This window comes from Penaeus vannamei, chromosome 2, assembly GCF_042767895.1.
Source record: "Penaeus vannamei isolate JL-2024 chromosome 2, ASM4276789v1, whole genome shotgun sequence".
Taxonomy (NCBI): Eukaryota; Metazoa; Arthropoda; class Malacostraca; order Decapoda; family Penaeidae; genus Penaeus; species Penaeus vannamei.
In genome coordinates, this window is record NC_091550.1 from 53,144,619 (window position 1) to 53,165,268 (window position 20,650).

General features: G+C 36.7%; 1 protein-coding gene across 2 annotated transcripts in view; it reads left to right on the forward strand.

Annotated features, from left to right (window-relative positions):
• Nucleotides 1-20,646, forward strand: part of CysRS-m (cysteine--tRNA ligase-like protein, mitochondrial) — a 21,429-nt gene extending 783 nt beyond the window's left edge. The window contains exons 1-16 of one of the 2 annotated variants that reach the window (XM_027364875.2): nt 3,433-3,573; nt 5,266-5,391; nt 6,551-6,639; nt 6,849-6,937; nt 8,594-8,711; nt 9,708-9,885; nt 10,118-10,325; nt 10,490-10,623; nt 10,882-11,013; nt 11,766-11,902; nt 13,109-13,234; nt 13,632-13,730; nt 13,997-14,119; nt 16,818-16,928; nt 19,462-19,507; nt 20,104-20,646. In XM_027364875.2, the coding sequence (XP_027220676.2) occupies nt 5,268-5,391; nt 6,551-6,639; nt 6,849-6,937; nt 8,594-8,711; nt 9,708-9,885; nt 10,118-10,325; nt 10,490-10,623; nt 10,882-11,013; nt 11,766-11,902; nt 13,109-13,234; nt 13,632-13,730; nt 13,997-14,119; nt 16,818-16,928; nt 19,462-19,507; nt 20,104-20,156 (1,767 nt within the window). In that variant the 5' untranslated portion in view covers nt 3,433-3,573; nt 5,266-5,267 and the 3' untranslated portion in view covers nt 20,157-20,646. Of the gene's footprint in view, nt 1-3,432; nt 3,574-5,265; nt 5,392-6,550; nt 6,640-6,848; nt 6,938-8,593; nt 8,712-9,707; nt 9,886-10,117; nt 10,326-10,489; nt 10,624-10,881; nt 11,014-11,765; nt 11,903-13,108; nt 13,235-13,631; nt 13,731-13,996; nt 14,120-16,817; nt 16,929-19,461; nt 19,508-20,103 lie in introns of those variants that run through there. The other variant, XM_027364876.2, reaches the window with a different exon arrangement.
• The last annotated feature ends 4 nt before the right edge of the window (nt 20,647-20,650 follow it).

Here is a 20,650-nt window from a genome sequence, read left to right on the forward strand (position 1 = left end):
TGCAGTGTGGAATTCTCGATCTCTACTGTAATCATAGTACCGATTAAGTCACTACATTGTCTTATGCAAAGAATGCCCCCTGCAACCCTCCTCTGGGGGGGGTGGGCAGCTGCAAGAAATGTTCCTTTGTAGCCACTGACAGAGTAGGAGCACTACTTCCGCCGATTCGTTTTGGTTTTCTGCCAATGGCTGCAGAACCACTGACCACTTTTTAATCATTCAGGGTAAATTGCACAGTTTGCAGAGCACTTGAGTGGGTAGTACTCTGTGATCACGCAATAATTTCAGGCTAGCCTCTTCATTTTCTAAATGATTTTTAATAACCTAGTATGGTTTAATGCGACACCCTCCACACATAGGCCATGGCAAAACTAATTTGAAAATTGAATTTCATAGCTTCTATTTTAGTTAATGTTCATTCATTGATAGTTTTCTTGTGCCATGTTTCCCCATTGGCTATTAAATTAACCGCCAAACAATTGGCCAATGATATTGTGACACAGGCCAGGACATCACAGGTGAGATAACAGGAACAGAACGGGTACGAGAGAACCCCCACATTCACAGTGGAGAATTTGGACAGTATTCCCACAGCTGTCATGTGAATCTCACCTCCTTTTAATATTATTTTTATTTATTTTGATAATTAAATAACTTTGTTATTATTCTTATGCGAGATAAGTTTATTTAATGAAAAGTGATCATTAATTATATATCTTCCAAGGCTCTTAGGTTAGTATGGATTGATTCTTTGGTGACGCCTTTTTCCAATAATACCAATGATATTATCCTGATCTGAGGAAGATGCAAAGTACTCCAGGGAAATTACAAGGTTAAAAGATATGCTTTTAAAAATGATTAATTGTGGTAATATCAAGCAAGATGAATAGACCTATCAACTGTATCTATAACTTCCAAAAGGCAAGATGAAGCAGGACCAAGTGATCTTAATGTTTAAGGTTGCAGTCAGGATCATTGTGGAGCTGTTGTCTGTGTATTTTATCAAGTTCTGTTGGTTTTATTTTCCCAAGTGTGCATTATATCACCCTGCTATTAGATGAAGAATACGTATAAGCTGTCCATCATAACTGATATTGTTGGTTTTAAGGATAATGAACTTAAAGTAGGTTTACAGAGCATGTGAATACGACTAATATGAATAAATATTTTTGCAGAAGTATTATGTTGGAATTTCTGCCGGAAGTGCTAATTGAAGAAAAACCTCCTGAAGTGCATCTGAAGGTGGCAAACACCCTCTCAGTATAAACTTACAGATTCAGGGACTTTTATCCTCCCAAATGATCCATTAGTGGCATTGTCAAATATGCGGTTTCAGTTGATACCAGTAAGCTGGGAAGTACTGAGGATATTACTCTAAGATGGCAATTATTCCATTTCATTTGTGTTGTTTTTGAATTCAATTAGTTTGAAATTATGTTTTTGTTTTATTTCCTCTTTGTAGTTCCTTGATTTAGACTGTAGATAAATGGAGTTTAAAACCTGTAAGAATGTTTGAAAAGAAGCTAGATAAAAGAAAGTCATTCTAATTGCTGAGGATCATCTTGGATTTACGTAGGCATTTTATATTTTTTGTTTTTTAGCATATTCAGTTTTACATTTGTTGTTATAATTATTTTAACATTTATTTGGGGAACATCTATGACATAAGTATGATTTATGCAATCCCTTGATATTAAATGTGAATGCTGTCTACAACACCTGCTCAGATTGTTGGTAGAAATTACATTTGGTAGCTTTAACCCATTAACACGGGGTAAAAAAAATTGGCTAGTAGCCATTAATGCAGGATTGTTGGCACAGATTGACAGTTTCTCCAGATTGCGCCCATCTCATTCAGTAGTTTGCAGCAACATTACACACCTAAATATGTTGATATCATTAAAAAAATAATGATAATAAAAAAATTTAAAAATAAATAAATATATTGGAAGGACTATCTTCACTTTAGGTGCTATTGCCCAAAAGTTTCACTATAGAAATGATGCCACTACTATCAGAAAAAGACAAGCTCTGTCCAATGAGCTTATGGTGCGTGAGTGGTCCACGACAGCTATGGAATGTGTGTACATGCCACCTGGCGGGAAGTGGTTAATTATCGTCACCTAACAAAACAAAGATTGAATAGATTTGATTCCAGATTGAGCTCTTCTGTTTTACTATAAAGACTTTAAAATTTAAAACTGCTGTATATCTGCTCTGATTGTTGTCTGCTCAGTGCTGGTCTAAATATTGTTTGAAATTCATTTATGATGTCTTTAGCATTTTTAAGAAATGATGTGCTAAGCTTAGTAGATGCAAAGGGAAATGATATATGAAAATACACACATATATATAGGCTATGTTTTGAGCTTCCTTGGTAATTTTTGGCTTTCAGGAACTCATCTATAGTTAATTTAATTTTACTTTGATGTAAATTGTGGTGTGTTACTAAAGATATTTGCAGTACAAACTAAATATCTGTGGTCAGTAGCCTATAGCGTATAGCAACATATTTTTTTCAGTATTCAGCCTACTCAAGGTATATTGTACCCAGGATGCTTTCATCTTTGATAGAATGTGTGTAATGTGGTAGCAAATGCAGTAATTATTATAAATTAAGGATTGAATCTCACTAATTTGGTATTAGACTTTCATGGATTAGACAATGATTTAGATCTATCATTAATTTACATGACTGACACTCCATTTTTTAGTTTGATTCTACTACTACAGACTTATAGTAATTAATGAAGATATTTTCCTTTTATTGTTTTTTTTCCATAATGATACTCCAAACAACATTGCATGGACAGTAGAGACATCATTTTTACTTTATATGCCAAAAGCTTTGTTATTTTGAAAATCCACTAATTTGGGACTTGTTGAGAGTTTACTTATACATACAATACTTTTATATCTCTTCTAATCTATACTTCTTGTTTCTTGAGATATGCTCTTGCAATTGGATACTAAAATTTGTGCAAACAAGGTCACTCCATATAATAAAATGTATGCTATGAAATGAAAGCTCCTTTTTAGTATAGATAAAATAGTTTAACTTGGCACATGGGCTAAATGTAACCACACAAACTGCTCACAAAAAGGAATATTGATTTAGAATCTGTATTTTAAGAAATTGTGTTTTGCCGTATAGAAATGGCTGGTAGTGATTGAAAAAGGACTTGACATTGTGGTTATTAATAAGTAATTGACATCATTTGGGGTTGGTTGTGTGAAGAAAGTAGAGAGTTTAAGATGTGCCCATAATATTATAGAAAGAAATATTGCTTTATTTTCTTTTATACTTTGCAAAGAAGAGATTTTTATTTTATTTTCTCTTGAATGAACAAGCTTTATAAGATTTCAGAAGAGTTCCGTCTCATAAGGGAACAGAGACAACTGCACAATTAATGATAAGATAAGGAATGACTATCTGGGTACAATTTTTTTGCATTATCATAAAGTTACATTATATATTTCATAATGTGAAAGGTGAATGACACTTCTGTGGGTTGAAATGGAGATGGTGAATCATTATAGCGCATTAGAATTTGGACATTTTTCTCTTTTTTGGTAGGTCTGTGTTCTCCTGTATGTTGCTTATCAATCTTGCATATGTTTTCCTGCTCTGAAAGAATGTCTCTGCAATCTTACTGTATAACATTCAATGATACTGTTAGTATTTATAACTCATTTAGGACGTATTTTGAAATATTGTATGCTATACCTTAAAATACCCTTCTTTTGCTCATTTTTAACCCAATAATTGAGGTATAAGTAAATATGGATAATGGCCATGAATGTAGGGTTGTTGTTCTGCATTAGTATTTTCTGTTTTTTTATAGGCCTGTTTGGTATTTCAAGCGCAATTTTTAGCACCTGATAACTTGTAGCTGTAGCTTATAACTAAAGTTTTAAAAAATGAATGTTTCCCTTCACTCTAGGTGCTCTATCCTAATGTGATGCCAAACAAATAGTATTGCTGCTATCAGAGAAAGACGAGCTGATGGTGCGCAGTAGGTCATTTTGAGATACATCTGTGACATTGCATGATTTCATACTGTCTATATGCAAAGGGATAAGGGAAAAATAAAGATTATAATAGTTTGTACAAATTTTGGGGTAGAAAAGATATGTTGCAACTACTCCTTTAGCTCCTTATATAGTCATTATGTGGTTACATAGTCGAAGCTTAGAGAAGTGAATGTAGCAATGAGGACAATCTCTGTGATCCAGTATATAAACCAAAGTATAAGGATGAAAACACACACACACACTCATATGTCATATGATAGTTCATTTGGGTATCGCACTACATCCAAAACCTGTCTCCTGATCCGAGGTGAGATACTGTAGCCGACCCCCACAACCTGCAGCGCGGCATACTTCCCCCAGGTTGGGTCCAGGTCCACAGCCTGTCCTCTCGCCCTCACCATCAGCAGCTTCTCGAAGACACATACCGAGACCTGATTGGTTGACACCGGACACCTCACAGCTTGCCCATTGGACTGCAGGCTCCCCTCGTTCCTGGGTAGCTGGCACAGCTCAGCTCCACTTAAGCTCCAGCTCCCGGGCCGAGTTCAGCACTCACGAACCTTTACCTGAGCAAGACACAGCAGTAAGCAACTAGGCCTACCCAGGCCTCAGCCGTCAGGGGAACCGCCCCGGCTCTCCCTGTCGATCTTCAGCACTCAGCCATACCTGTGGGCTCTGACACCTACACCCAAAAGCTCCTTAAAGAGATGATTGACACCAGCCCATGGCAGATGCAAATCTATTGCCATAATGCACTGATAGTCTCTGCCCACTCCAGTAACTTGATGGGAATTGTCGTGATTGATGGCTTGCTGTTTTGGATGTTTTTTTTCAACTGGTACACAGTATTTTGGAATATGATATAGATATCTTTTGATATTGTATGATGGGTTGCACTGTGTTATAAATACCCAATATGAATATGAATATGCAGTGAAATAACCAAGATAGAGGAAATGTATCTGGAAACTTGATAAATGCTTTCCACCTACTCAATTCCTGTAGTGCAAGAGGTGTTGCGTAGACTGTAACTGGCAGAAAAGACAGCTATACATGCATACACATACACATACATACACCTACTTCTCACCACATATTGCTAGCCAGGGTAAAAAGGAAAATTCAAAACTATTATATTCTTGTGTCTGATGAAGTTTTTTTTTTTAAAGTTCATATTTAATTATGTAACTATTAATTACTATTTATTAATAATTTAGTCTTACTCTACAGCGATGGCAGCCACAAGATGCATGGGATGTTTGGTCTTGCGTCATGTTCCTGTCTTCAGATCTCATGGACGACTAGCCATATCTCGCGGAGTTCATCAGGCAAATGTTGTTTGTCCATTCATGTTAGGTAAGATTTACTTATAATGCAAAGACGTTATTTGTAGCAAATGTTTTATCCATGACTTGTCCAAGTATAGTATGCCTACCTTTTTTCATCCCACATACACTTGTAAGGCCTGTCATTTGAGGAAATTAGTGTGCATGTTGTACATTCTACATAACTATCATTTACTCTCAACAAATTTGTACAGATTAGTGAATGTCCATGAAAGTGTTCATAGAGCTATTTAATCTTTATTTATTACAAAAATAAAATGGAGAACTTTGATGTTAACATTACAAAAATTCTATTGAAAGTTTTATTGCTCTCATAAAATGTAATTAGTAACAACAGGACAAATCCAGGAATTTCAAATGATTATAAAGAGTATAATAAAGTTTTTATTACCTTTCTGGCCTGGCCTATGCACACCATCTAAGGAATTGGGTGAAGCAGACCTAAGCCTTATTTACCCTAATTCGGCTTTTTTTCAGACAAGGAAAATCTCTATTCTTCAAAATTTGTTAAGTGATATAGATAAAAAATGTTGCGAAACAAGCCTGGAAGCTTCTTCGAAAGTTTTGTGAGCAATATTCCTGTTGTTTATAAATACATTTACAGACTGAAGTGTGCATGCTCCTGTGATAGGAAGTACAAGACAAGAAAAGATTGTAGAATGCACAAAATAAACAAAAAATTGACCTTTTGTGATAGGTCCAAAGTGTACTTACATTCTATTCACCAAACCTTGATTCATTCCCATTTGTACTTTGCGCCACACACATACCATCACTTGTATGAACATTACATGCATTCTTGTATAATTTACTGAGCATTGTTTCTGATTTTATGCTACTAAGGAATGGTCTGTATTTTTTCCTCCTCTTCCTCCTCCTCCTCCTCCTCTTCTTCTTCTACTTCTTCTTCTTCTTCTTCTTCTTCTTCTTCTTCTTCTTCTTCTTCTTCTTCTTCTTCTTCTTCTTCTTCTTCTTCTTCTTCTTCTCCTCCTCCTCCTCCTCCTCCTCCTCCTCCTCCTCCTCCTCCTCCTCCTCCTCCTCCTCCTCCTCCTCCTCCTCCTCCTCCTTTTCCTTCTTCTCCTTCTTCTCCTTCTGCTCCTTCTTCTCCTTCTCCTTCTCCTTCTCTTATGCAGACTTCCACAATTTCACTATATTTTTTAATATTCCAGGTAAACGATGGTTTTCAAGTAAAGGATGGATACTGCCAGAAGGCTACGATACAGGAATAACCATTTACAATAGTGCAGTTAAAGAAAAGGTAAATAAAGTATATATATGTGCTTAGCTCTGAAAGTTTGACTTTGGTTAAACTGTTGCAGATGTAAATCCCCATTTCCACAGTTTTTTTTAATTTTAGTAGTATTTTGATGGTATTTTGTATCATAGTGATTTAGAACAAGATTTTGAGAATATAATTGTAAGGTACTGTATTTGATTTGTGAGACTGATTCCTGCCTCCCTTCTCAGGTCCCATTAAAGACTCTGCAGCCAGGTCTCCTAACGTGGTATTCTTGCGGCCCAACTGTGTATGATTCGGCACATATTGGTCATGCCTTGTGAGTAAGAATGTTATATTCTATATTCAGCCATTGTTGCTTGAAAAAATGTACTTTCCACTGCAGTTTTCTTTTGTGAATTTTGTTTGCACATAGATGGCCAATTAGTAGGTCTGCCTGGCCTTACCTGTTTCTTCTTTCCTCTTCTTTTTTATTTTATTATTATTATTATTTTTTTTTTTTTCTATTGATATTGATGTTGTTATGATTATGATTGACATCATGATTATAATACTACTATTAACAATACTAATAGCACTGAGAAATTCAAAACAAATCTTTCTATAAGTCAAGGAAAAAGAGAAACAGGCATGTAGGACAGGTAGGACATTTGCGGCTATCCCCTGACTGTTAACTAGCTTCTGATTGGTCACTGTAAAATTTACGCAAAGATCATGTGCAAAACATAGGGGTGCATCAGCTGAAATTCAGGCATCTGCCCATTTCCCCTGGCTAGTTCCACTTCTCAGATGTGTGCAGCCCAACTGTCCTATGTATTTTCCATATGTAGCCTAGGCCTAGGCCTAGAGAAGGCAGGGCTATATCTCTTTCCTGGGGCACCGTACCTAGCTTTATGACTGAAGGGGGGGCTTGAGTCCCTTTCATTCTATGGCCCTGGAGGGACACTCCAGTGATTCTGCAAGAGGGGGGGGGGGAGAACTAACCCCATGATCACATAGAAATGGGCCAAATCTTTGTTCCCCCCCTCCCTGAAAATATTTCTTGTGGCTCCAGTTTCCTTCCATCATAGGCCTATGCTGTATCTAGAAACTACTGTAAACCTAAGCCAAGTAGGGCTAGAGGCCTAATGCTCCCTGATCCTGGGAATGCCTGGTGCCAGTGCCAGTGGTGGAGATCTCAGCACCTTGATAGTCATAGGTGTGGTCTACTTGTACCCCTGGCCCTGCACCATGCATTATGCTACATGTGCTGAGGCCTCCCAAGAACTATATACAGTCATGTACATTTCATGTCCACATTCTGAGACCAGCAATGCTACTTTTCGAAATATAGTTGTTAACCCTACAAAACTTTTGGTTTCCCTGATTTTCCAACTACTTATGGGTATGTGTGGCTTATCTCCCAGTGAATCCATATGAATTCTGGAATGACTATTCGAGACATGAATTAGAATGAGGCAAATTCAAAATCCAGAGTACCAACCCTTCCGTAACATAAGGTTCTGTTCGATATTGAATGTTTTGACACCCCTCCTTATGATAGATTTTTGTGTAGCTGTACATTGGCTGTCACAACCATAGCCTAAATAATGATGAGCATGCTTCAAAGTCCAACTCAAAAGCAACGGTTCACGAAAAAACAATGGGCAGCAATGTTTACAACATGATCTCACTGTACTATTTTTAGTGACCAGTCAGAAGCCAGGTGATGGTCAGGGGCTAGCTGCAAGTTAGGTAGGACTAGTATTTGATTTGTTAGTGATTAAGCACACATGGAGCTGTAAACACATTTGATAAACAAAAAATCACAGTGGATATTGTTTATATTTTTGCCATCCCAGCATAATTGGGTCAAGTATTCAGTGAAAACCAATTTAGCAGGAAAAAAAAAAGTAATATTAATGTTGATGATAAACATGCTCTTTTAGACCTCATTTGGTTTTCTGACTAATCTTTCCAAAAATTTTTTTTACAGGGCATATGTGAAATTTGACATCATAAGGAGAATTTTGACGAAGATGTTTGACCTTAATGTTGTGATGCTCCTCGGGGTAACAGACATTGATGACAAAATAATCAGACGGGCCCAGGATGTAAGTGTTAAGCTCTTTTAATTTTTCCACAAATAGTGACTCGGTACTCAGTACATGATAAGTTGTTTACATGTCTTTATGATTATTTGTGAGAAAGTCTTCAGTACACTATACGAAAATTCAGAGTTAAAGGAATTTGTATTCCTTATAAAGATAATGCACTTCCTATGACATGCTTGAGTTGATGCTGTCTGCCTTTATCACTTTTCTAGAATTATTGCATCTTTGGTAAATGTAAATCATGTAATAAACCAAGTACATTTTACACACAGGTACTTGATAGCACTGATAGTTCATGTAAATATCATGATTCATTTTTTTTGAGTTGTAAAGCTTTGATATTGACTATGCAATAGTAAAGTTACACCCTGTTGTATTGGAATTTTGAGAATTACCAAAAGATACAAAATATTGCTGTCTTTTAATGTATGTTTATATATTGATACAACTCAGTACTCAATGCATGATGAGTTGTTTACACTGTCGTTATAATTTTTTGTGAGAAAGTCTTCTATACACTACATGAAAATTCAGGGTTAAAGGAATTTTTTTCCATGTAAAGATAATGCTTGAGTTTACATTATCTGCCTTTATCACTTTTCTAGACCTATTGTGCCTTTGGTAAATGTAAATAACGCAATGAACCAAGTGCATTTTACACTGTTGTACTCGATAGCACTGATAGTTCATGTAAATTTCTTGATACACTCTTTTTGAGTTCGAAAGCTTTGGTATTGATTATGTAATAGTTGAGTTACACCCTGATGTATGGGAATTTTGAGATTTACCAAAAGATACAAATTATTACTATTACTATATCTTTTATTGTATGTTCAAACCATTCTCTGTTTCACTTTTTTAACTCTAAGCTTGCAGCATTCTAAGTGGTCTCAGTAGATTAATGATGTGCCCAGTCTTTATCAGAAGATATTTTAGGAGACAGCAAATACCCATGCATGTTCCTCAATTAACCCATTCTCTGTTTGCTCTCTGTAGCTAGGTGTGGACTTCAGAGGTATCACCAAATACTACGAGGAAGAGTTTTTCACTGATATGGATAAGCTAAGAGTCATGAGGCCCACCGTAGCACCAAGAGTAACGGAACATATACCGCACATTATTAGCTTTATTGAGAAAGTCATAGAGAAGAAACTTGCTTATAGTGTAAGTGATGGTGAGTGTAGGCATTGCTAACTTTCTAACTTTTAGAGAAGTGTGTATATTACGTTTTTCACATGTGGATGTATCTTTATAAAAAAATTCTTGGGTGTAGTGATAGTCGCTTCTTGATATATGAAAGTGAATTTGAGAAGAGCGGTTGTGATAATTGCTGAAAAAAGCCTTTCATCCCTCTACACATTTGTACCGTGTTTACCATTTGTACAGTATATTTGTACCACCCACAGGTTCAGTATACTTTGATACAGTAGCTTATGGCAAGTATGGAAAAATGGTGCCACTTCCAAAAATAACAGATCTTCCAAAAGACAGCCTGAAGAAAAATGCACGTGATTTTGCCCTGTGGAAAGGTGTCAAACCAGGAGAGCCTTTTTGGGACTCCCCTTGGGGTCATGGCAGACCAGGGTGGCACATTGAATGTTCAGCAATGGCGAGGTAAAACGGAATACCATGTTTTGGGAAAACCTGTTTTGCATTCTGAATCTTTATACAACTGGTTCTTATATATGTGTGCATAAAGTCTTTCATGACTTTTAGACAGCTACATGTATCTAAGTATATTGAATAGTGATTCCCCCCCCCTTTTTTTATTTTTGCAGTCATATCCTTGGCTCACAAATAGACCTCCATTCTGGTGGTATCGACCTGCTTTTTCCTCACCACGAAAATGAGGAAGCCCAGTGCTGTGCATACCACACCTGTGATCAGTGGTGTAACTATTGGATACATGCAGGTAAGGAATAGCCATGCTGAAAGTTGCAAAGGATACATTTCATAAAATCATAATGATAGGTATAAAGAACCACTAAAATTGGAAATTTCTCTGCTATTGAAGGATATATTTATGTCTTGCATCAAGTGAGCTGGTGTCAGAATTTCACAAGAAATTGAAACATAAAGGAAAATTATAATTTCCTTCCAAAATTAGGTGTGTAAAGGTTTTGAAATTCTGCTCAGACATAATAACAGGTACTGAATTTGCCATTTTCAGGTCATTTGCACACTAAAGGGGCAGAGAAAATGTCCAAGTCTCTTTATAACACTATAAGTGTTAGTGAATTACTCGAACAGCATTCTGTCAACTCGTTCAGACTCTTCTGCCTACTGTCACACTACCGTAATAGTAAGTATCAGTTATTTTGTGGATAGGTATGAGTTACTGTTGCCTGGACAGTAGAAGTGACAGCTTTGTGTTTGTTTAAGATTATACCGGGCAACTGTTATGTATGTGCAGTGGATGTAGGTATTTGTATATTTGTGTGTGTGTGTGTCCATGTGTATGTGGTGTGTGTGTATGTCCATGTGTGTGTGGCGTGTGTGTATGTCCATATGTGTGTGGCGTGTGTGTATGTCCATATGTGTGTGTGTGTGTGTGTGTTCATGTGTGTGTGTGTGTGTGTGTGTGTGTGTGTGTGTATGTGTGTGTGTGTGTGTGTGTGTGTGTGTGTGTGTGTGTTCATGTGTGTGTGTGTGTGTGTGTGTGTTCATGTGTGTGTGTGTGTGTGTGCGTGTGTGTGTGTGTGTGTGTGTGTGTGTGTGTGTGTGTGTGTGTGTGTGTGTGTGTGTGTGTGTGTGTGTGTGTGTGCATGTCTCTCCATGTGTGTGTGTCCATGTGTGTGTGTCTCCATGTGTATGTGTGTCCATGTGTGAGTGGCATTTGTGTGTGTGTGTGGTGTGTGTGGGTGTGTGGGCATATGTGTGCTGTTTTGTTTTTTGTTTTTATGCATTAGCAAGATGCAGGAAATTTATAAGGATATCAAAAGTAATGCTGCTTAAGAGATTAAAGAAAAAGGTGAAGATAACATGCAAGAAAATAATCTTTAAACATGTTTTTATAATTATGACTAACAATTGTCACCTAATATCTTCTCATAGAGGTCGACTACACACCAACTTCAATGGCCCAGGCTAACGCTCATCTTCGTAGGATACGAGCATTCCTTCAAGACGCCTATGCCTATATTAACGGGCAGCTCAAATGCGGACCTCTTGATGAAGTAGGGCTTAAAAAGGTATGAAATCTTTTTGATTTTTAAGTTTTTATTTTTTATATATTTATTTATTTTTATTCTAATTTATTTTATATTTTATTTATTCATTTACTTGTTTTTATTTATTATTTATCTTATTTGATTTAATTTATTTATTCATTTATTTTTGTCCCTATCCAGGTCATTGGACGAGAGTGTTACCTTATGGAAATAGATTAATTTAACTAAAAGTGCATAGAAAGTTATAGATTGCAATATATAAACTTTTGAACAATACAATATATATTTTACAGTCTGTGTACTGTAAAATTCAGGCTGATTAACTGTAAGCACCTTCATAAAAGACCAAGAGACAGAATAGGGTATAGTAATTTCAGTGACATGTCGAGTTGACTTAGGTCTGGGGTAACTTAGAAAAAGAATATATCTGAATGCTTTTCATATCATGAAAAAAAGATTATTTCTTATTATTGTATATGATATACTGTGTGGGGTTCAGCAGAGGTTTAGTTGTTCAAAAATGTTGGATTCATTTTTTTTTTTATAAGGGGTGGTTCGAAATTTTCAACATTTTCATGAGCGTACAAAGCGTACACTAGGAAGGGAGGTTAAATTCACTCACACACTTTTTAAATTCTATGGAAATGTCGGTCAGATTGTATCAAGTGCTCAGTATCTGTGGCTGAATACTGCTTTCCCGATCTAACCTCGCCTTTATGACATGTATTCGTGTTTTTATAGATTCATTCATGTTGAAAGTTTGTATATTTAATTAGTATTTTAAAAGCTATAGCTCAAGAAAAGTACAATAGTATAGCCTATAAATTTTAGAATAATCATGTCACAGTCCCAAGTATTATTTTTTTATGGATAAGAAATGGAAATATGTATATTGAACCATAAAGGGACTTGACTTTAGCGATTTCATCTCTTTACTCTTTTATTTTTACCTATTGGAGATCTTAAACTTAAGAGTTGTTTTTAGAATAGTCAGTTAATTTCACCCTTTGTGTTATCGCTGTCCAACCTCTTTTGCATTAAGGAAGAAAGAAAGAAAATCAAACGTTCTTTTCTTTGTTCATATATTTTTTTTTTTCATGAAAGAGAGAAAAAAGAAAGTGCTGCATGGAATGTCACTATATTTGTGAAGACTATTAAGAATTTTAGATTGATGTCCAGTAAAATTTTTGATGACATTTATTGTAATTGCAAATTTTTTTTTCACAGAAATTAGCAGAAACAAGAGCAAAGGTTAAGAAGTCTTTAGCAGACGATATGGATACAGTGAGAGCCTTTGATGCTGTCCTAGAACTCATTGCTCTGGGAAATAAGGAACTGCAAACAAAGCCTCAGGTAGTGCGGAGTTCTTACAAGTGATTGTTGTCTTTAAAGAGGTCATTTGTTATTCATATTTGTGTATAAAAAAGTGAACACCAAATCTGTCATTGAGACATGGAGTTAGAAGCTGATAATCAGAGAGAACGTACCTTTGTATGTATTTGTGTATGTTTGTTTCTTTCTGTATGAACACGTAAGTGATTGTCAGTCAACTTTTCCATTTCTGTCTGTCAGTCAGTCAGTGTTGCTCTTCTCTCTTCCTGTTTTTCCTTTGCCATTTAATCTGACAAAAAAAAGTTTACCTCGTAAAATGGTTTATTACATGATAAAGATTGTTAGAGAAGACTCCTTTTAACCAAGGAGACACATTCCGTGGAATGAGGATATTCAATACTGCCACTACATTTTGCAGAGTATGAGCATAGCCAGGAGTGCAGGAACCATGGTCTCGATCTGTAGCTACATTCACTACCTAATGGAGGATGTCTTTAGCATTACCTTCCCAAGTGTGGTAAGTTAAGAAAGTTACAGATCAGGAAAGGATTTATTTGGCTCAGAATTATAGCATTACTTTTTTCATGCAAAAATATAACAAACTTGATTTAGGGAAAGAATGAGCATTTTCAATTTGAATTTTGTGTCGGCCAACTGTTTGAGAAAACCCAGGAATGCTGTTTTGTTTTGGAAAGGAACATGTTTGAAATCTCATTACTTATATAATGCACCTAAAAGAATTTTCATTGGCTTGAAGGAATTGGGTTTATTTATTTTTTTCAGCATGATGCCGCCAGTCTTTCCCTAGAGTCAGGGGGACGGTTAGCAGGTGTAATGAATTCTGTCGTCTCGCTGAGACATCAAGTACGAAGCTATGCTCTGCTTCAGGATGAGAATTCAGCAAAGGTTAGTCTGAGAAATATGGTTTAGAAGTTACGGGTAGATGTTGATGAGATAATGGGGGTGGGGGAAGGAAATGAAGAGGGTGAGGTCTAAGGGTATAGTTCTTTAAAAATTTTAGGGTGGTCGGACATGGAAGACCTGTGGACAATGTTAGCAAAATCCCTTGCAGGTTACCACTAGATTCCAGTTTCAGTAACTGTCATTTACTTTTTAACATTTTGAGCCTGTTGATTAGAATTGGTAAGCAGGTGGTACCCTTCCTGGCCCACTTTATCTCCTTCCCAAGGATCTACCACTATTTGAAAAAAGGGTCATAGGAATTTTTTCATATAATTTGGGGCTAAAGTGGTGCTCTAGTTATTGTGCCCGAGTAACTACAAGATTTTTTTGCCTAGGATATATTGCCGTTTGTGTCCAGAGGGACAGGCTGATAGCGCGGATATGGCTGTTATGACTGATTTATACAAACATACAGTGCCTATTCTTGTACAAACGAATAACAAATTCTTGCAAACCATAAGTTGTTTTTTAGAGTGAATGGAAAGGTAGCACAAAGAAATTTTTTTTTTTAATGATGTTGCCCTTTTGAGCATTTCAATGTATTTTACTGTCAGAAATTTTGTATAATCATTTCCATAATCTAGGCAATATTTATGTACAATATATATGAAAAAGATGTCCTTTTAAATTACTATTTACCTGTAACTCTGCATTGTTCGGTGGGTTTCATTCTTTCTCCATATAGAAGCAGCAGGTTATTTTGTATTTTCACTCAAATTAGACTCAACTCGTAAACTACTTATTTAAATCTAAGAAACAAGATATGCTATAAGGTAATAACCCTCTGGAACAGTGTAGTATGTCATTGCTTTCATTATGATTCTCAGTAGAGAAGTAGCAACTTGTTGACTGAAGATAGTAAAATGTATGCACTCTCCTCGATTGGTCATGCCAGTAGATTAGCCAGGGAAAGTTTGTAATGTTTTTGTAATCAGTGTCATACAGTGTGTTATTGCCATCAAATCAAAAGACAAATATGGACATTGGAAAGTAGCAAAAAAGCTAACTTTGCAGTCTTGTCACAGCTCATGAGTGTTCGCGCATGCCGGCCTATGCGCCACACACCCGGGACATTGGCTACCTACGTAACCCGCTGCCTTTATTTTCATCACTGTGATTTCCATGACACACCGGATCCAACAGGTTAATACTTATGAACCTCCCAATACCTAGCTCGTTGCTGTCATGGGGGGGAGCTTAGGAGATGGAGACTGAGGCTGAAAGTGGGGGATCAGCCAAACCTTGGGCCTCAGCCCTCACCTCAACTAATTTTACTAGGTCTTTTCTTCTCCCCCTTTCCTCCTCTTCTTCATCCCTTTCTTCTGTCCCATTCTTAAGGTATGAGAGCCGTGCTAAAAGGATGAAAGGATGAAAGGATTGTCCTACCATATTGACCCCTTCCTCATTAATATTAGAAATGTTGGCATTTTGGCTACCCAGCCAAACACTTTTGCTCCACAGCCCACTGCCCTCTATGTGCCCAACTTGGTCATGACCGTTCAAATTGCCCTGCACAGGCACGTGACATGAAGCGCGATGACAAGGTTTTTCTCTCTCAGCTTATTCCAAAACACTCCTTTGCTCTGCTCCCCCCCCCTCTCTTCATAATATGTTTCTGCATCTCTCTCAGTATCTTTTCCCTATACCCTGGACCATCCTACCTCTACTTGCCCAATGCCCCAGTGAAATTCCTTTTCCAGACCAAATCCAAATACTTCAATCTCTACCACTTACCCAATACCTACCCCTCCTCCTCATTTTACTTGTTGTGCAAGACAACCTAAATGTTCCTCTCCACCCTCTCCTACCACATCCTCTCCTACACCTTCTTCTTCTTCTGGTCCTCAGATATCTATCCCCTCTTCTCCTCACAAGAAAACCTTTGTTTCTCAGTCCTCTACACCCAACTCCCCTCCAGAAACTCTTAAAGACATCCAAAACTTCCCAAACATGACCCAAGGGAACATTCCGCTCCCTCATCCACCCTCCAATCCCTTTGTTCCTACTCCTCCTACATTTAAAGCATTTGCCGATATCCATCCTCCTCCTCCTCAAGTTCCCCCCAACCCCCTTCCTCATATACCTTCCCAACATACCCCATCCTCTATACCACTCCCACCTGAATGCTCACAGGAATCCCTTCTGTCGTAACGATGTCCTTTTCCTGACCCTTCCCCTCCAGACTTTCTTCCTGATACATCACCACCTTCCCAAGTTCCCTTTTCTCATCCCCTGAATGCTTCTCCTCCTACCTCTCCAACAGCCACCTCTGTTTTCCTTGAACAATCCCCTATTCCTTCCCCAGTGACTGATACACTGCAATTCACTCAGTTGCCCTACCCCCTTAACCCTCCCCTTTCCACTAATCTCTGCTCTACTTCACTTGCTCCCCACTTTTTCCTTTTCACTACCATACTATCCCATAACCCTCTCTAATCTTTGACATCTAACACATTTTATCCTAATCATTAACGTCTCTTTACCCATTTTGACACAATACTTTACCATAGTGCTATATGACCTTAGATGTCTGGGACATTTATTTGCTTCAATTAATAAACATTAAACATTAATACTTAGGATGATTTTGCTTCTTGATTACGAGCAAAATTTAAGTTATGATCATTTTTCTTTCTCTTAGGCTGTGTTAACAACAGCAGAAAAGAAATTACGGAGGCAAGAGCGAGCGCCTCTTCTTAATTACTGTGATGAGTTCCGTAGTAATCTGCAGAAAATTGGATTGCATATTAAGGTGAGTGTATGGCATATATATGTATTTTTCATTTATTAGTTTTTAGAACTATCATTATTTTATTGAGAGTGACCATGTATCTGAAGTTGACTGCTCTGGGAAGTTTTGCAATCGAGAATAATTTGCAAAAGACAATTATTAACCCGAGAATAGTATCGTGGTATGTAACACTCACTGTTGTGGGGTAATATATACCCACTTTTTTTTAATCAATAAAATGTATTTCTTTCTTTCTACAAAATATAATGGGAGCACTATGTTTCTTCTTCCATGTGAAGTATGAAATACATTAAAAAAATATATATATACATATATATACTAACTTATAGGTAAACACCCCCCAATTCTGTTGCTTGCTTTTGTGGGTGTGCTTAGGAGATGGAGACTGAGGCCCAATGTATGAGATTAGCTTACCCCTAGCTTGGCTTTAGACCTTGCCTCAACTGATTTTGCATGGTCTCTTCTTCTCCCCCTTTCCTTTTCCTTCTCCTCTTTATCCCCTTTTTCTGTCCATTTCTTAAGGTGTGAGAGCTGTACTGAAAGGATGAAAGGCTGGCTTTATGTCAGTCATGAGCAGCTTCCGGGAGTCATTATCCATTGTCCATTAACCTATATTATGGGTAACTTTTTTTAAGAATTAAAAAATAGAAATATGTACATATTTCCGTGGAAAAAAATTATATGAAAAATAAACAAAGGATGCTGAAGATTTTTGCCCTGGTATTTTAACACCCAAGTAACTTAAGGCTTTAGAATTGAAGACACAATCTCTGTAGACTGTTACAATCTGTTCGGGAGAGGGTCAAAAGAAGGGCATTACTTTGTGGGTCAAAAAAATGCTATTAATTTTTTATAAGAAATGCGTGGGTGCATGAATGCATGCATGTGTGCACATGCGTGGGTGTGTGTATGTGGGTGCATGCGTGTGTATTTGATTTTTTTTTTTTTGTTCTTGCGTGTGTGTGCGTGTGCACATGCTTGGGTGTGTGTGTGTGGCTGCATGCATGTGCATGTGCATGCGTATATGTACGTACGTGTGTTATTACCGGGGTTGTTCTTACCTAGTTGTTTAAATACAGGAGTAGAGCTAAGCTCAAGTGGTCCCATCTGCTATATTTAAATTGTTGTATAACTTTTTAAATTGACTTACATTTTTGGCACACACTACATTTTATGGGAGACTGTTCCATGCTTCAGTAGTTTTGTTTGGAAAACTAAATTTTTTTACATCTTTATCACTTCTTTTTACTTTGAACTTTTTGTTTTGACCTCTTATCTTTCTTGTGTTCAAAAATAAAAAGTCATCTTTATCTATCTTCACTCTTCCTGTAATACAGTTGAGCAGCATAATCATGTCCCCTCTTTTTCTTCTTTCTTCCAAGATAGTAAGTCCTAATTTCTGCAGCCTATCTTCGTAACTCAGATCTCTTAGAGTAGGTGCCCATCTTGTGGTCGCTCTTTGAACTCTTTCCAGTTTATCAGTATCTGTTTTTAAGTCTGGACTCCATACCACTACACCGTACTCAAGACTTGGTCTTATGATTGCTATATAATGATCTTCTTTACAATATCTTCATACACATACACGAATGCCCTCTTTATGTTGACAGTCAGTCTTATCAGTTTGTGGACCTTTTCATTTATGTGAACATTTGGATTTAGGTTTCCATTTATGATTACCCCAAGACCTTTTTCCAAGTCAGCTGTGTTTAATATTGCATCTCCTAATTTGAAATTGGAATAGTGGGCGATTTCTTCTTTCTCCAAACCTGATTATGTGGCAATTATTGGTATTGACTTCCATTTTCCATGTACAGCTCCATGTCAATAAGTTGTCGACGTCACTTTGGAGGCATTGGCATGAGATGATGTCATCCTTTTTTGTATCTTCATGTCATCTGCAAACATATTCTAATAATTACCTGGGCTTATGTTTGACTCTAAATCATCAATGAAAATAGTAAACATAATTGGCGACAGCACTGATCTTTGAGGCATTCCGGCTCACCATGTAGAATGCTTCTCTCTAATTACTTTAATAGTGTGCATGTGCATACATGCATGCATGCATGCAAACATACATATGTATGTGTGTGCATGTGCATTCCTGCCTGTTACGTATGAGGAACAACTTAATATGAAAGTTACATTGTTCTTTGTGCCTTGTGTGCGTGCATGTGTGTGTTTTTATCATTGTGAATTATAATTAAAACCATATTGAAGTTCTTTTCTTAAAACAAAAATGTGCAAACAAAATACCTACTGTGTACCCTTCTTTCAACTGGATGTGTAACAATATTGTCCATGTATTATGTGTGCAATCACACAAGATACATGGACAGTTTTGTTACATATCCAGTGCTGCTTCCTGTCACAGCAAGTGAGGGCAACAAAAATTTTTTTATTTTTACTGATAGTGGCTGCTGTATTTTTGTCACCCATGGCTTTTGTGAGCCTTTATTGGAAAAATGTGCAGTGTCCTAGTAGCAAACAGTATATAACACACCCTTGATACTTACGAGTGTCTTTGCAGGATCACGCTGGCACTTCATCCTGGTCAGTGGGCGAAGGATCTAGTGGTAAGTGGTGACATTCTTTGTGAAAATATTATCAAAATGTTGTTGCTGAAAAGGAATAAAGAGTGAATTCATTAACAGTCTGATCTTGAGAACAACTACTTTTTATTTTACAATTGGGTCATGTCTTGAATCTAGGAGTGTATATTGTTTAGAACATAGATGGCTTCAGAAGCACTTAATCACCAAGGAGTAGATTTATTGGTCTATTTGATCTCATTTGTTTACACTATTCCTTGAATTTTTGTGAAGGTAACTTTTTATTCTATTTAATGTTGATTATGTTGATAATAATTCCGTAATTATGATGATATTATAAAGTTGAAGATATTTTTTTTTTATAAAATGGGATAAATAAGTGAGACCACGACCTGTAATTGACTCCTCGTGACTAAGCACTTGTAAAGCCATAACTCTTACAACCATATTATTAAAGCCAGTGGACACATTATTTACCAACACAAGTAAATTGGCTTAAAGTTTAATACTATGTTCGGTCTTAATTTTCCCCCTTTTGAAAATTTTACTCATAGTTATTATATATAATACTTTCTCATTACTAGCATTTGGCTTAACTAAATTCTCATTTCATTTTTCAGAAACGGACAAGTTTAAGAAAGCAAAGGACGAGTCAGCAACAGTCAAGTCATAAGACCTGGAAGTATAGGCATTCCCAGTCTAACACGAGATGAAAAGCTTTGGCTCAAATTCATATCTCAGACATGTTTGCATTTCCTAGGTTAAAGTCCAAAGTCAGGTTTGAGTTCAATGCTCTTCTTGTTGCTGTGTGGCCTGTTGATTCCTCATCATTGTTGCAGATTTGCAGATATATTTGTTATATCTTGTAAAGTGGTCTAGTCTGATAATTATGGCTGTAGAGTGGTGTTTTTTTTTGGTATTCCAGTTAATGAATAGAGTTATATTTATATATGCAATTTAGTTGGCTCCAGATGAAGCTTTTTTTTATGTCTTGAAACTGTATAGAGGACTCTAGGTAAAATCATCATGTTTTATTTTGTAATTATTTGTTATTCAGGGAATGTTATTACTATTTGCTGTGAATTGTACATATATATTTATATCCATATGTGTATACATGAATGTAAATATTTATCTTTGTATAATAAAAATTGTGAATGAAATAAG